We start from the raw sequence: 17,073 nt of genomic DNA, 5'->3' as shown, positions 1-17,073 counted from the left end.
CTTTGGGAATAATAACAAGGTCCTTTTAGGGTTGCCCTCAAGAGCTAAAATAGCTAGAAAATGATTTACGAGAATGAGATAGTTAGTTTATCATAGTTTGATAAATTAATTAGAAACTAGTTAAAATTAATTTGAATTAATTTTGGACATAATTAGAATTAATTAAAGGTATAAGGACTGAATATTAATTGTTCAATAGTTGAGCAACTGTTGATGGTCTTCCTTGAGCATATTTCTTACATCTGTAAATATCCACTTGCACAAATAAGAGTGGGGAGAAGATGACTTGCTACATAGCAGAAGTCATTTGTCAAGTAATACCCTTTAAACTTTTATTTTTCACCTTAACTACTAAATGAGATTAAGTTACTAGTTTTTCCTAAATTTACCATACTAACCCTCTCTCAAAATGTTTTTCCCCATATGGTCCATAAAAGGTTAATTTAATCAAGTGTTTGTTAAATACTAGAATTTTGCCAAAATTACAAATTTAACCTTAGTTTTTTCATTTTTGGCCAAACTAACAATTTATTCCAATTTAATTGTATAATTTACTTCACAAACCAACATACAAAATATTTTTGATTTTTTTTTAACTTAGTTAATTATTTAATTTCTTATTTATTTATTTAGTTTGCCCTAAAATGAAGTTGCTACAACGTAAGTTCATATTCTTTAATTTTTGCATAGTGTTCAACTTTTGGTATCACGCATGAAGTTTTGGGTTTTTGGTTACTCCTCTCAATTTCAAATTCATTAATGACGAGAAAAACACAACTTCAAATTTTCTTCATAATGAAAAGAAACACATGAACACACTTTGGGAAACATATGCACGCATCTTTTGATCTACACAAAAATACAGTGTTTGAACCATGTTTCATCATATCCTTTAGTTTTATATTTGGATTTCATCATCCCTTTCACGATTTGATGATGAAAAAGAGACAATAAAATAATATTGTTTTGACTGGATAGGCATGGAGTGTTACAAGATCTTGACCGGATTGAAAACAACTTTAGGTAAATACCGAACAACATTGTTTCTCCAAAAGAGGAATAAAGGGACCGTTAATAACTAAATAACTAATAAAAATAATATATAAATGAAAAGTAGAATAATTTTTTACCCCTTCTACAAAGGGTTAAGGTTCAAATTAAAATGGATCCACTTTTAGGGATAAAAAATGTTACAAAAGTTAGGATTAAGTACATCCACAATCCAAGTTGTATAGGAGTTGAATAAGGTAGTGACTATGATTGAATAAGTTTTTAATGTAGCATGAGTGACACAGTGGCAGAACCAAAAGAAAATTTTAAGGGTAGCACTTTTTTCGCGTAAGACCTAAATATGGACCTCTTACACTTTTTGCTTCGATAATCTTCGCTACTGATTATACAAGCAATGTAGCTTCATGGATAATAATGTAAATACCAAAAGTTCATGTCTTAGTAACATGACTGGTAAAATGGTATTTGCAGCAAAGGGTTCACAAGGCAATACTTATTTGGAGCTTTGATGTAGAAAGGGTAGCATAAGATATTCGAAGAGAGTGGAACTAGTTTAGAAAGCATCTAAGTTCAAAGATTAATCCTTATGTGTAGAATGAAATAGGTGCAATATCTTTATGTTAGAGTGGTTTTCATAAGGTTATCTTTGTAATTTAATTTTCACCAAAAAATAAATCATGCAACGTTTTATACAAAAACTACTTTGATCTTCTGTTGTTGTAAATAATAGCAAAAGGAGAATTTACTAAGGATTAAATGATAAAATGATAGGAAACCCACTTTTCTAAAACACTTGTAAACAACTCTTTAAACCGAAAGAAAAATATATATTTCAAATCAAACCCTCGTTAAAGACTTTTAAATAAATATCAAAATACATATCAACAAGTTGACTTGTCTATAAAATCAAATTGTTGTTTTCCTTGCCAAAAATACCTCTTATACATGATCTTATTCACACTTTAGTTAACTAACATATAAAAATAAAGAAACATGGGCAGATTATGCAGCGTGGCATATGTATAGTAAATATTTTTAGATTACAACAAACCATCAGATATAAAGTTCCGTAACAAAAGAATTTTTAACTTAAGACTTTAAAAGCAACATCTATGAAAATGGATTCGGACAATTTTATCAATATACATTGATTGTTCTTCCATTCCATTTCATGTCTTTTTTTTAACAGCAAGACGAAAGATTTATTGATAAGAGGCTAGCGAGAAGCTAGAGTTACATCTAATTGATACAAACTCTTTTCAGGTCAGTACACCACTTTTGCCAGTTGACGTTAGCACCAATTTTTTTCTATAATTTTTAACCAATTGAAGACTGAGATTTGAACATCACTAGCAATATCCTTACTGCTTCTAGTGATAGAGTTGAAGATGTGATTGTTCCTATAGCTCCATATTACCCACACCGTAGCTATGAGAATAATATTGGTCACCTGATTGATTTTGATGCCACTCGAACTTGCAACAAGGAAATTATCCAAGGAGATACATCTGTTTGGCATATCAGGCCACCACTTGCATATTATAGATCTCACCTCTACAACCAAAGGACAATACAAGAATAGATGTTCCTCCGACTCGATCTCAAGAAGCATATGGGACAGAGGTTGTTGCTCATAACGACCCCTCTTTTTTCCAAGTTTAGACGTATTGGCAGCTGTCTCAAAGAAGCACACCAAAAGAGGATGTTGACTTTACCAGGAGCAATACTTTTCCATATCGTGTTCGTGGGGTTTCTGTCTAGAAATATTTCATCGATGGTATCTCTGAAATAAGAAACCGAGTATTTGTCTTTGCCATTTCCATCTATTGTTTTGCACAGAAAACAACAAAACAAGTTCGACGTTGAAACGAGAAAGGTGTATGTATAGATGGATAGTTTTCCCCAAATTCCTCCTCTAAATGTCATGGATCAAGTGCTTCCAAGGCTTCCATCAATCCGTGAATAGCGAAAATGTAGTTTTTCCAAAGCGAGTCATCATCATTCCTGAAGCGCCACCACCACTTTCCAAGCAAGGCAAGGTTTAAAGCATGGAGGCTTCCGATTCCAAGACCCCCTCTATCCCTCATGTTAAGAACCTTCTTCCATGTAACTTATGTGATTTTCTTGTTATCATCAGTCCCATCCCAAAAAAAAACCTATTGTGGATGCTTTCGAGTTTGTTGATAACCTTAATAGGGGCTTTAAAGATGGAAAATAAGTAGTTGTCGAGGTTTCCAAGAATGCTCTTACATAAAGTTAATCTACCACCGAAAGAGAGATTACGAGCTTTCCAACTAGAGAGTTTCGATTGGTATTTGGAAACAAGAGAATACCAACTAGAAGTTTTGTTCATATTATCACCCGCCAGTACACCTAGATAGGAAAATGGGAGATGGTCAGCCCCACAGTTAAGCCAGTTGGCCATAGTGTTGATCTCTGAATCAAGAACGCCAATGCTCGTGACCTTTCTCTTGGCAAGGTTGACTCTAAGACCTAACGCAGGGTGGAAGCACCTCAAGATACGGATGAGATTAAGATCATTTTCTTCGGATCACTCCCCAAGAAACATAGCATCTTCTGCATATTGAAGCACCGACAGAGTCGGTCGATATTATGAAGGGTAACCCCCTTGAAAATGCTTTTGTCAATAGCCATGTCAATAGCAACTTTAAGACCTTCTGCTACGATAATAAACAAGAATGACGAAAGAGGGTCACCTTGTCGGACTCCTATTTGAATGGAAAACTGCTTGGTAGGGTTTCCATTAACAAGAACAGATCCCTAGTGGAGGATATGCACCCAAAAATCCAAGATCTCCATTTTTCTCCAAACCCCATAAGGCACATCATGTTATCCAAAAAAGACCATATGAGACTATCGAAGGCCATATCAAATTAAATTTTAAAGATGAACAACTTTCTCTTCCGCTTCTTCGCCCAAGTGATCGCCTCGTTAACCACTAACGAACCGTCAAGAATGTTTATACCTCATATGTAAGTCGATTGATTGTCACTAACAATCGTGCCTATGATTCTTTTGATTCTTTCCGAGAAAACATTGGAAATAATCTTACTAATGCACCCAATGAGGTTTATAGGTCTACAATCTGAAAGATTCTACGGGTTAGTCACCTTAGACGCAAGAGTAATAAATGACTAGTTTAATTCTTTTGAAGCATATGTGCTCTTATTGTAAGCAAATAAACATATTTTTGAACCATATAACCCATGTTGATCAATTTACCCCTCTAGATAAAACAAAAGGATTAAATCGTCACATACCACAATTGAGTACCGTTTCTGAAGTCAATTATTGACTGAATTTATACCTAATATTTTGTAAAAATTAAGTCATTTAAGCGAGACATTTCATCACTATATGCTTCCAACTTGGGAAAAGAAACAAGAAATTGAACTACAATACAACAAGATTCAAAGTTCACATACCGGAGGTAAGTGTCGATTTCACGTAACGAGGTCACGGGAAAAGCGTCGATTTCATATTCGAACTTCACATTTTTTTTGTACATGAGGTGAGGAGCGTCGGAGATGAGGAATCACAGGACTCATGGAGATGGTGTCGTCACAAGTGATGCATCACAAGAGGTGGTTCCAAGGTGGAGAGCACCAATGGAAGGGACGATCAATTCGAGGGGTTGCACTCTTTTTTTTCAGAGGTTGCACCCATGGATAAAAAAGAAAATTATGGATAAATTTTACCCTACCTTGAAAAATGTTGAGGGGTAGCACAGGCTACCCCTAGTTACTAGCTAGGTCCGCCATTAGGGTGACATAGAATGAAGTTGCATGGTCATTCAACTCTTCAATAGAGGTTTAATAGAGAACATAAAATGGTGATTATAATTGAATATGTGTTTAATGAGTTGCAGGTGTTAAAAATAAAACTAAAATGGTATTTAGTTTATGATGTGAAAATCCATTAAACTATAAAATTCAATGCATTCCGGATGTTATATGGACGAAAAGGTTAAAAAATTGTAAGAGAATTAATCCATAATGGCAATCAGGTAGAAGAAATTTGTTACTTTTATAAATAAAAAGTGTGGAATCATCTTAAAAATTCTTTTCTAGCAAAAAATGAAAGAGTCGCCCCATGAGGGTCAATATCCCTCAATCCCCCGGGTTTAGCGATCAGCCATAATTTACCATCTTCGTTAACCCTCTCACCCTCCTTGAAATTTTCTAGGCCTTTCTCTCTCTTTCTGGAATCGCATCATAACGCGGATCCTCCTCTCTATCTCTAAAAAGGGTATTTCGCTTCACTCTTTCTTACCTTTTCTCTCGAATCCTCTCTAAACTTGTTATCATAATCACTAGGTAAATCACCATGCCCTTCGTTTCCTACCTGCAATTAAGTCTGAATTTAATTCATTAGTTTTTGAAAACTCATTTTTACTGTAAATGATTGCGATAGTTGTTATTCTTTCTTGATTTCACCAATTTGATCCATTTCATTCTTTTACTCGTCACTGATTTATAAAGAATAATCGTATTTCTTTCAATAATCAAAGTCTGACGCTAATACATGCATTTATATATGCCTGTATGATATGGTATTCATAGTTTAATAATTCTTAACAATGGTTATTTGTTACGTATATTAATCATTTTAATAACTATTCAATCCGATATTTAAAGAGATCTATTAATCTTTTTTAGGGTAGACATGATTGATCAAGCACATCATCCAAGTGTTTCCCAGAAGCTAGCAGCTGGGAGTCTTCTAGGATCAAGCATGTCACAGTTCCATGCTTGCGAGAATGGTTTACAGCAACCACACATGTTTCGTAGGCATTTCCATAACCAAACCTACACAAATGCCGCCTTTCAGCACCCCATGCACCCGCGAACGCAATTCCCTATTGTCCCAAAATCATCTTCTATTTGCGTTCAAGCCCCATCAGAAAAAGGTTTTACAGGATTCGCCATTGATTTCCTCATGGGTGGAGTTTCTGCAGCCGTATCAAAAACTGCTGCAGCTCCAATCGAACGTGTCAAGCTTTTGATTCAGAATCAAGATGAGATGATTAAGGCCGGTAGGTTGTCTGAACCATATAAAGGCATTGGTGATTGTTTTGGTCGAACAATCAAGGATGAAGGTTTTGCTTCATTGTGGAGAGGAAACACAGCTAATGTCATTCGTTATTTCCCAACTCAGGTTAACAATTAACAAAGATTTTTTATGATTGATTACTAATCCATATGATGTGATTGATAATATTGTTTTAAAAAATCCAGGCATTGAACTTTGCATTCAAAGATTACTTTAAGAGGCTTTTCAACTTCAGAAAAGATAGAGATGGCTACTGGAAATGGTTTGCGGGTAACTTGGCATCCGGAGGTGCAGCCGGTGCTTCTTCTCTCTTTTTTGTTTATTCTCTTGATTATGCGAGAACCCGTTTGGCAAATGACTCTAAGGCTGCAAAGAAGGGTGGAGGGAGGCAGTTTAATGGTTTGGTTGATGTCTACAAGAAGACATTAGCAACCGATGGTATTGCTGGGCTTTATCGAGGGTTTACTATTTCGTGTGTTGGAATTATCGTCTATCGTGGTTTGTACTTTGGGTTGTATGATTCTTTGAAGCCCGTCATTCTCACAGGAAAATTGCAGGTAACTAGGGTTTCTTTTGGGTTAATTTCAAGAAATAACAACATAGTTTTACCTATCTCGTATCTGCTTTAATAAGCATCGATAACTTTCTATAAAAAAGTTATTTTACCAGTAACCCATAAGTTGGCCCACATCACCCTGGACATGTAAGATATGGATCATGTACACGTTATGGCTAGCATGAGAGCTCAGTGCCCATGCCAAATGGAGCTCAACCCACATTGTGAGTTGTTAGCGTCGAGACCTGAGCCCTTGACCATTTCTTAAAGTGTAGCACCCTTGAAACAACGGTGTTACATTGGAGGCAATATCATGCTACTTTTGTTTATTACCATATTATAACGTTATACTTAATTTTTTTACCAAACTATAGCAATATCTGCAATTGTGGGTCATGTTTTTATTGGTATTTTTTTAGGATACTTTGTTATAATATCCAAATTTTATTTCTTCTTATCAAAACATTTTTATTATAAAAAATCTATCAAAAATAGCTAATATCATTCAAATATAAAACACTTTTTACAACTCGCTATTATTATTAGATGGATTTTTCAAAATATACGGTTCTTAAGAAAAAGATTGAAACTCAAATGTTATGGTTGTGTAATTTTTGAAAATAATTAAAAATACAATATTGTAATAAAAAAAATTCCATTTTCAGGATAGTTTCTTTGCTAGCTTTGCACTGGGTTGGGTGATCACAAACGGTGCTGGACTTGCATCGTATCCAATTGACACAGTACGTAGAAGAATGATGATGACATCTGGTGAAGCAGTCAAGTACAAGGGTTCCATGGATGCATTGACTCAGATCATGAAAAACGAGGGCGCAAAGTCTCTATTTAAGGGTGCTGGTGCCAACATTCTCCGAGCCATTGCAGGTGCTGGTGTGCTCTCTGGTTATGACAAATTGCAGCTGCTCGTCCTTGGAAAGAAGTACGGATCAGGTGGTGCTTAAATGAAGATAGCTTTTTCTCCTCTATATATGGTGACGAAAAGCTTACGATTTTTTAATGATTTTTTTTTTCCTTTTTTTTTATTATAATAGTCTTAATAATAATGGGTGGGTTTCATTATTTGACCGCCGATTCTGATTTTCTATTTTGATACATATATCTTGTACTACTTGATTTTATGGTGTGGTTATTGCACAGCTGGGGTGTCATTGTCCCCAAAATTGCGTACACGTTGGTTGAAATCATCATGATTTGATGTGGCTCTAAATTAGTGTTGTACCTTGTCTCTTTGAAGTTAGAAACCACAAAAAGTTTTATGTACACATTTCAAATACTTAATTTAAAACATCTAGGTGCTTACAAACATATAATACTATAGCGGAAAATATAATTATAATCAAGTCATGGAATATTGACATTATTATGACACTAGTTGATACACTGCTACCACTAGTCTACTAATACATTAAACAAGAGGATAAAATACATATCTTATTGAATCGTTGCTATCTTCAATTGCGTAGTTAACAATAGAAAAATATCAAATACTTGTATATCAAGAATTGATGCAAATGTGTCTTTCAGTTGAAGGTTAAAAGTTTAAGCTTTCGATTAAATGTAAAACTTTAAAAATAGAATAATATATGTGTCAGTTAATCTTTCCAAAAAAAATACAATAGGTCAAATAATTAAAGCCTTTTGCATAATAAAGAACATAAACTTTAATCACACACCACTAACCATTAAAAACATCCTTCTTAAAACATGGAATAAACATCATGCAAACGTAAGCTTATGCTTAATGAGTTTATACGTTTGTTTTATTAAAATCTATATAAATTTGTCATTAAACATGTTGAATAAAATCAAGACACATCAACATATTATAAATATGGTCACTACCGAAAACACTATCATAAACATTTCGAGCTCAGGCTCACCTTGAAGGCTCATTTACGGTAAACAATATGGTCATTGGGCTCCTCAAAGTGGGTTGTATTACGTTCATCGCTCCATAGTCCATACCAAACAATGAAACAAATGAAAACGGGCCTTATCAATTTTCTAATTTAGGGCCCCATTACTTTTTTGAGTCGGCAACCCATTCATTGACTCAATTTCCATCAGCAATTCAACACAGTAGTGAATATGATGCATACATTGCTTACTTGTCTTTATCATACATATGTCAATTATGGAAACATAGATTCTAGGTTTAGAGCTAGAAGTCAGTTTTATGTCACTTACCATATCTCATACTATTAATTACACCTTAAATATACAAGAAACTGAACTGATTAAACCGACTCTTATTTGGGTTCGTTATGATTAATTTAGAGATGCTAAAAATCGATTAAACCGAACCAAATAACAACCCTAATTGTCTAGGACCGATTTTTTTTTTACAAAATGAGATAAATATGGTTATTTTTGTTAATTACCTTGTTCATAATAGCTAGTTTAGTTAATATTTCTATATTTTTTTGGATTTATGGATTAGAGTTATGATGCTAATTATGTTAGATGATCTCATCAGAAGAAGAAAAATCATGGTCATTGAAGATTCTTTATAATCGTCGTTACAGGCATCTTGCAATTCATCGATGTTAACGTGGGCTTTTACTATAGAGACGCTAATCTATATTAACTCTCTAAATAGTTTGTTGTGCTCGTTCTTTTCCTTTAGTGATCTTTTTAATATGTATATTTGTCTTCTCAAGGTCTATAAATAAAAAATAATAGAAAAGAAACAAGTTTAGAATTTAATGATGTATAATGATGTAAAAGATGGCTCACGAATGAAAGTAACCTTCAACTCCTTCAAACACGTGTAATTGAAAATATTAATGCCTTGGGTAAATGTCTATATATGGGAGAATCTGTTGGTGATTTGTTTCACTAACTGTATTTAAGTGTAATGAGTTGACTTGTTAATCAAAAACAATCTTGATGAATATTAAACAAGTAAGGAAGGTACGGAGTGCACACTTGTTTAAGTTTATTCAAGATAAAAACTAGAGTGTCATTTAGGGGCGAAGCCCCTGAACGAACGGGGGTCCGGGGGCAGCGCCCCTAGGAGCGGGGTCCAAGGGGCAGAGCCCCTGGTTGGGGTTGAGCTGCCAGATCAACACGTAAATTTTTTATTCGGGTTATATTTTGTATTAAAAATGTATCAGAAATCCAAATTTTGAATATTTGACCCGTTCTTGGCTTTGCATTAATCCTTATAGAAAACCCGGATTTATGATAGATTTTTACTGTTGGAAAACTGTTTTATGACAGTTTTCATACAAATGAGGTATTTAACCAATTTTTGGTCAGTTTTTTGGTACTCACGAAATTGATACATTTCATTCTCTGTTCTGAATCTCTTTTGAGTCTTATCCAATCAAAGATTAGGGAGTACCACCCAAATACTTTGATTTGAAAGAGGAATCACAATTCTCAAAATATCCAAGTGCCTTTATTACCCCGAAATTCTAACAAAAATCAAAGTAATCTGTGAAGGATATGACAAGCAAGTTTGACAAATTGAACAAGTTTGAAGGACAAGATTTTTGTAGATGGCAGAAGAAGATGCACTTTCTTCTTATTACTCTGAAAGTGGTGTATGTTCTGAGTACACCCATGCCATAATTTGTTGAAGATGAAACTTTGGAGGCAACAATGAAGAGATCTAAGTAGGATAATGATGACTACATCTTCCGTGGTCATATTCTCAATGGTATGTCTGATTCTCTGTTTGACATCTATCAAAATGTTGAAACTGCAAAAGAACTGTGGGATTCTCTTGGATCCAAGTACATGACTGAAGATGCTTCAAGCAAGACGTTTCTTGTAAGTAACTTTATGGGTTACAAGATGACTGACTCTAGGCCTGTTATGGAACAATTCAATGAAATGTTAAGGATCCTGGGACAGTTTGCTCAACACAATCTGAAAATGGATGAAACCATTTATGTGGTTGTGATCATTGATAAACTATCCCCTTTCTAGAAAGATTTTAAACATAATCTGAAACATAACAAAGAGGAATTAACTTTGACTCAACTTGGAAGCTATTTATGGATGGAAGAGTCCTTAAGGACTCAAGAACTTGATAACAATCCTAAAGGCAAGAACCAAGTTGGTTCCTCTTCTGTGAACATGGTGGAAGGAGAAAGTTCAAAGAATCCCAAGAAATCTAATGGAAAAAGGAAGTTTAAAGGAAAGGATGACAAGTCTTCCAACAAGAAGACTAAGTTGGTTTGTTGGAATTGTAACAAATCGGGTCACTTCAAGAAAGATTGTCGTCTTCGTAAAGTGAACAAGGATGGTGTAGGACCAAGTGGATCCAAGGATCCAGAAAAGCAACAAGGTCAGATTTATGTTTTCATGCAGAATTCTAAATATGTTCAGAATTATATTCCTGTGATTTCTGAAGCATTTTATGTACAGGATGATGATGTTGCATGATGTGTTGATTCGGGAGCAACAAGCCATATATGTAAAGATCTTCGTTGGTTCAAGGAATGTCAACCAACTGCAGATGGGTCTGTGGTGAAAATGGGAAATGTTGCAACTGAACCAATCAAGGGTTTAGGATCTATTTTACTTTACTTTACTTCTGGAAAGTGTTTGTGTCTGAACAATGTTTTATATGTACTGGGGATTCGAAAGAATCTTGTGTCTGAAATTATTTAAATAATTGTGGTTACAAACAAGTATTAGAAAGTGACAAGTATATCTTGTCAAGACATGGTTCTTTTATGGGTTTCAGATATGTATGTAATGGAATGATTAGGCTTAATATTAATTATCCTAGTTATGATAATTCTATTTGCATGGCTTCTTCTAGTACTAGCAATAACTTTAATAAATCTGATTTATGGCATGCTAGACTAGGACACATTCATTACAAGAGATTAAAAGACATGTTAAAAATGAGTTTAATTCATGTTTTTGATACAAACAATAAAAATGTAAAACATGCATGATAACTAAAATCACAAGACAACCTTTCAAAGATGTAGTTAGGGAAGGCAAGGTGTTGGAACTTATACATAGTGATTTATGTGATATCCATGCAACACCTTCCCTTGGAAACAAAAAGTATGTTGTTGCTTTTATTGATGATGTATCTAGATATTGTTATGTCTATTTGCTACGTTCCAAAGATGAAGCTCTTGATAAATTTTAGATTTATAAACAATAGGTTGAACTTCATAAAAATGAATTAATAAAAGTTTTACGTACTGATAGAGGTGGTGAGTATTATGATCCGGTTTATTTTGAATCAACTGGAATAATACATCAAACCACGACTCCTTATACACCACAACAAAATGGTGTAGCTGAAAGGAAAAATAGGACTTTAAAAGAAATGGTTAATTCCATGTTGTCCTATTCGGGTTTAATTGAAGGTTTCTGGGGTGAGGCTATATTAACTGCATGTTATATTTTGAATAGAACTCCAAACAAAAGGAGTAAGAATACTCCCTACGAACTTTGGTGTAAAAAGGTACCAAATTTGAGTTATCTCAAAGTTTGGGGTTGTGAGGCTCACTGAACCCAAAAGGAAAACATTGGGTGAAAATAGGTATAGATTGTATCTTTATTGGATATGCTTAGCATTCCAACGTTTATAGATTCTAGGTTTTAGAATATAATGACTCTATGTCTGTGAACACTGTTATAGAGTCAAGATATGCTATCTTTGACGAAAATATATTTACATCTATACCTAGACCAAGGGACATGATTCAACAATCTTTCAGCAATAACACAACTCAAGTTGAAGATGCTTCTGGTGGTACAAGTCCTGTGCATGAACTTAGAAAGAGTACTAGAGCTAGAAAAACTAAATCTTTTGGATATGATTTTCAACTATATTCAGTTGAAGGAACAAGGGATGAGACGGTGTCTCAACATCAATATTGTTTTAATATTGAGGAGGATCCAAAGACTTTCAGTGAAGCTATGACTTCTAGGGATGTTCATTTTTGGAAAGAGGCAATTCAGGATGAAATTGATTCTATCATGCATAACAATACTTGGGTATTGTCTGATTTAGCTCCTGGTTGCAAGGCATTAGAATGTAAATGGATCCTCAAAAGAAAAATGAAGGTGGATGGCACAATTGATAAGTATAAAGCCAGTTTGGTTATCCACGACTTTAGACAAAAAGAAGGCATTGATTTCTTTGATACTTATGCTCATGTTGCCAGAATTTCCACTATAAGATTATTATTAGTTCTTGCAACTATACATAATCTTGTGATTCACCAAATGGATGTGAAAAACTACATTCTTGAATGGTGACTTGGATGAGGAAATATACATGAAACAACCTTAAGGGTTTGTGATGCCTGGAAATGAACACAAAGTGTGCAAGTTGAAGAAATCATTATATGGTTTGAAACAAGCACCAAAACAATGGCATCAAAAGTTTGATGATGTTGTCTTGTCTAATGGTTTTGCATTAAACCAAGCTGACAAGTGTGTATATAGCAAATTTGATACTTTTGGTAAAGGAGTTATGATTTGTCTATATGTGGATGATATGTTGATTTTTGGTACTGATTTAGAAGAAGTTGATAAAACCAAGAAATTATTATCATCTAGTTTTGAAATGAAAGACGTGGGGGAGGCTGAGGTAATTCTTTCTATAAGAATTAAACATGGAAACAATAGGATTTCAATTTCTCAATCTCATTACATTGAGAAGATGTTGAAAAAGCTTAACTTTGAGAATTGTTCTCCTGTTAGCACTCCTATAGATCCTAGTCTCAAGCTTCTACCTAATAAAGGATCTCCAGTGTCTCAACTTGAATATTCAAGAGCTATTGATTGTCTAATGTATGCCATGATCAGTACTAGGCCTGATATAACATATGTTGTGGGAAGGCTTAGTAGATATACTAGTAATCCTAATACACATCATTGGCAAGCTGTGAGTAGAGTATTCAAGTAGTTGAAAGGGACCATGAATTATGGTTTAACTTATAGTAGATATCCTTCTGATTTAGAAGGTTATTCTGATGCCAGCTGGATTAACAACTTAGAGGATCACTCCTTACAAATGGTTGGGTGTTTCTTCTTGGAGGAGGTGTCATTTCTTGGGCATCCAAGAAACAGACTTATATTACTAACTCAACCATGGAATCTGAGTTTGTTGCATTGTTTGCTGCTGGTAAAGAAGCTGAGTGGCTAAGGAATTTGATTTATGAAATTCCATTATGGCCAAAACTCATATCTACCATTTCTATCAGGTGTGATAGTGTTGGAACCTTGGCTAAGGCTTATAGTCAAGTGTATAATGGGAAGTCTAGAAATTTAGGTGTTATACATAGCATAATTCATGACCTCGTCATGACCGGTGTGATATCTGTGGAGTTTGTGAGAACTCGGTTGAACTTAGCCGATCATTTAACCAAAGGGTTAGCTAGAGATCTTGTGCACAAGGCGGCTGTAAGGATGGGTTTAAAGTCCACCTAAAATCTTTTATATTAAGATACCCAATTCCTATCTAATGCAATGTTAGATGCTGAATTCAATGTGGAAAGCTAGATATTTGAAGATTGAAACACATTATTATCATTATCCCAAGGTATGTGTTTAGTACTGCAAGTTTAGGATGTTGAAATTTAATTTCTTAATAGTTCTTTGAAAAATTGCATTTGCAGGTGCAAACACAAAAGAACTACCTATATAAGCATGAAGTTTAGTTGCTTCAAGAAGTTGGGACTTGACTTTGATATGTTTATTGAAGGATGGGACACAAGCTAGTAAAATATAGTGTCAAGTTAGAGCTTTGAGAATGTAAACTGTTGTGTATATTATCTTTATGTATTCACTTAGACTAAAAAGGGTTCAATCCTTAGTGACACCATGATATTCGAATATTTGGAATGAGTGATATACTAATGTGAAATTCAATTGTCACGATATTTCATTTATGCGTCAGTTTGTTGTTGTTATGTTTTTATTTTAAGTTAATCAAGATTACACTTAAATATGGGAGGTTTGTTGGTGATTTGTTTCACTAATTGTATTTAAGTGTAATGAGTTGACTTGTTGACCAAAAATCAATCTTGATGCATATTAAACAAGTAAGGAAAGTGTGGAGTGTGCACTTGTTTAAGTTTATTCAAGATTAAAAGTAGACTGTCATTTAGGGGCGAAGCCCCTAAACGGACGGGGGTCTGGGGGCAGCGCCCCTAGGAGCGAGCTCCAAGGGGCAGAGCCCCTGACTGGGGTCGAGCTACCAGGTCAACGCATAAAGTTTTTATTTGGGTTATATTGTTGTATTAAAAATGCATCAGAAATCCAAATTTTGAATATTTGACTCGTTTTTGGCTTTGCATTAATCCTTATAAAAAAACCCGGATTTATGACATTTTTTGACCGTTGGAAAACTGTTTTATGACAGTTTTGACAGTTTTCAGACAAATAAGGTATTTAACCAATTTTTGGTTAGCTTTTTGGTACTCATGAAATTGATACATTTCATTCTCTGTCCTGAATCTCTTATGAGTCTTGTCTAATCAAAGATTAGGGAGTATCACCCAAATACTTTGATTTGAAAGAGGAATCACAATTCTCATAGTATCCAAGTGCCTTTATTACCCCGAAATTCTAACAAAATCTTACCGAACGACTTTCATCTGTCCTCTTCACACGAGTGTCTATATAGATATAGATTAATGTTTCAAAGGTTTTCAACAACTTGATACATTGTAGGTATCTAAAATATCATCGTCCTCACCATAGTTATTTCTATTGAAATTATTGAGATATATAGAAATTAGATTGTATCGAAATTTGGTTCCATGAATATCCAAAATTGAAATTGAAGCATTAGTTATGAATTTTCGGGTTTAATTCGATCTAATCTTTTACGAATTAGACATAACGTTAATTTTATTGGAACATGGTCTTCATATATCTACCCACTTGTAACCATAAGAATAATCATAACCATGTTTTAATAAAATATAAAAATGGATAACAAGAAAATATTTGGAATCATATGGTTTTTAGTGAATACTCAATAAAATATACATTATTATTTTGGTATATTTTGTAAAATAGATTATGTATCTCTAAATTTAAGCAAAATTAAAGTATAAGTTATAGATTGTAAGTTGTAACCATTAGTTTTTAATAAAAAGTAAAATAATAATTATAATTAGTAAATTACACGAAGCGTCCCTCGTTTATGTGTCAAAACGTATGTCCAGTCCATATTTTTAAAAATTAACTCGGACCTTTAAAACTTGCACGCTTCGTCATTGATATACGATTTTGTTACGAATTTACTCCATGCCATATCTAAAATGACCATAATGCCCTTGTTTATTTATATTCCAATTATTTTTGATTTATTTATTGTTATTAATTATACTTAGAAAAAATGGTTCAACCTTTTGTTCATTAGTTCTCTCGTTATGAACAACCAAAACCCTCAGCCTCACAAAAAATCACTAATTGTCTTTCCACCATCGTCGGACCACCGACAACCACCATTGTCGGAGAATTGTCCGTCATCATTGTTGCAGCACCATTCACCACCATTTTTATTGTTCATAAACAACCGAACGCCCCTTCTAACGTCAACAACCCTTATACCACCCACTACTTAACCGTGAGTCACCAATCACCATCATCACCACCATCTTTGAATATCCACCACCTTGTCGGAAACCAACAGCCTCCACACATACACACACCTTTTATACCACCATAAACCACCAACTATTGCCATCATCACCATCTTGTAATCTCCTCCACGAGTCAACCATTATCTTCATCGTGAGCCACTGTCAACCACTGAGCACAACTCTTGTCACGTCGACCACCTTCAACCACCAAGAACACATGTCAGATCTAGCTTACACATACACCATCACCGCTGCCGCTTAGGGTTTCGAATCACCACCAGTGATTTGCACTTCTAGCGGCGTCTGAAGTCGTCAAGCGTGCGCCATTGATCTCCATTGGCTAGGGTTTCGAGATCGACGATTTCCGATATATGTTCATATCGATTTCCAATAGATGTTTAGATCGATCTCGACCTCTATCATCACTTGTACGACATCATCGGAAATGAATATGAAGAGTCTTGCCACCGCCTAGATTTTCATATCGGCCTCAGTCATCATATGTACGATGTGATTGGAGACGGTAGGTGCAAGTTGGAGAAGACGATGAAGATTATGGTTTGGTTGGAGGAGGTGCTGGCGTTGATAGGTGGTGGTACCGAATGATTTGGCGGTCTTAAATGGTGGTGTGTAATCTGTGGAGAAATGGAATGGGATGGGTGGAGATATTTGTTTTAGTTTCTTTTTTATTTAATATAAATCTGATAAAGAAATAAAAGTAAATGTAAAAGAAATTATTAAGAGGAAAATAATTATTCATGTCAATAGGATGTACATCCAAATTAATTTTTGAAAATAGGATTAAACTTACGATTTGTCACATTTTAAAAG

At 34.5% G+C, this 17,073-nt stretch overlaps 1 protein-coding gene across 1 annotated transcript; it reads left to right on the top strand.

The window, feature by feature from the left end:
- Positions 1 to 5,264: 5,264 nt before the first annotated feature.
- Positions 5,265 to 7,830, top strand: LOC145109907 (ADP/ATP translocase 1, mitochondrial-like). Its single transcript, XM_079047025.1, has 4 exons — positions 5,265 to 5,348; positions 5,691 to 6,189; positions 6,270 to 6,641; positions 7,306 to 7,830. The coding sequence occupies exons 2-4, from the start codon at positions 5,698 to 5,700 to the stop codon at positions 7,600 to 7,602; spliced, it is 1,161 nt and encodes a 386-aa protein (XP_078903151.1). The 5' UTR covers positions 5,265 to 5,348; positions 5,691 to 5,697; the 3' UTR covers positions 7,603 to 7,830.
- Positions 7,831 to 17,073: the final 9,243 nt, after the last annotated feature.

Source organism: Lactuca virosa, chromosome 4, assembly GCF_052849685.1.
Source record: "Lactuca virosa cultivar CGN04683 chromosome 4, Lactuca_virosa_CGN04683_v6, whole genome shotgun sequence".
Classification (NCBI taxonomy): domain Eukaryota; kingdom Viridiplantae; phylum Streptophyta; class Magnoliopsida; order Asterales; family Asteraceae; genus Lactuca; species Lactuca virosa.
The sequence above is the reverse complement of the archived record's forward strand: the minus strand, read 5'-3'. Positions and strand labels throughout refer to the sequence as shown.

Bases quoted from the DNA above. Each gene is read 5' to 3' on its own strand.
- LOC145109907 (XM_079047025.1), top strand. From the start codon at position 5,698: ATGATTGATCAAGCACATCATCCAAGTGTTTCCCAGAAGCTAGCAGCT. The intron at 6,190-6,269 runs GTTAACAATTAA...TAAAAAATCCAG, and splicing joins TTCGTTATTTCCCAACTCAG to GCATTGAACTTTGCATTCAA. The intron at 6,642-7,305 runs GTAACTAGGGTT...TTCCATTTTCAG, and splicing joins TTCTCACAGGAAAATTGCAG to GATAGTTTCTTTGCTAGCTT.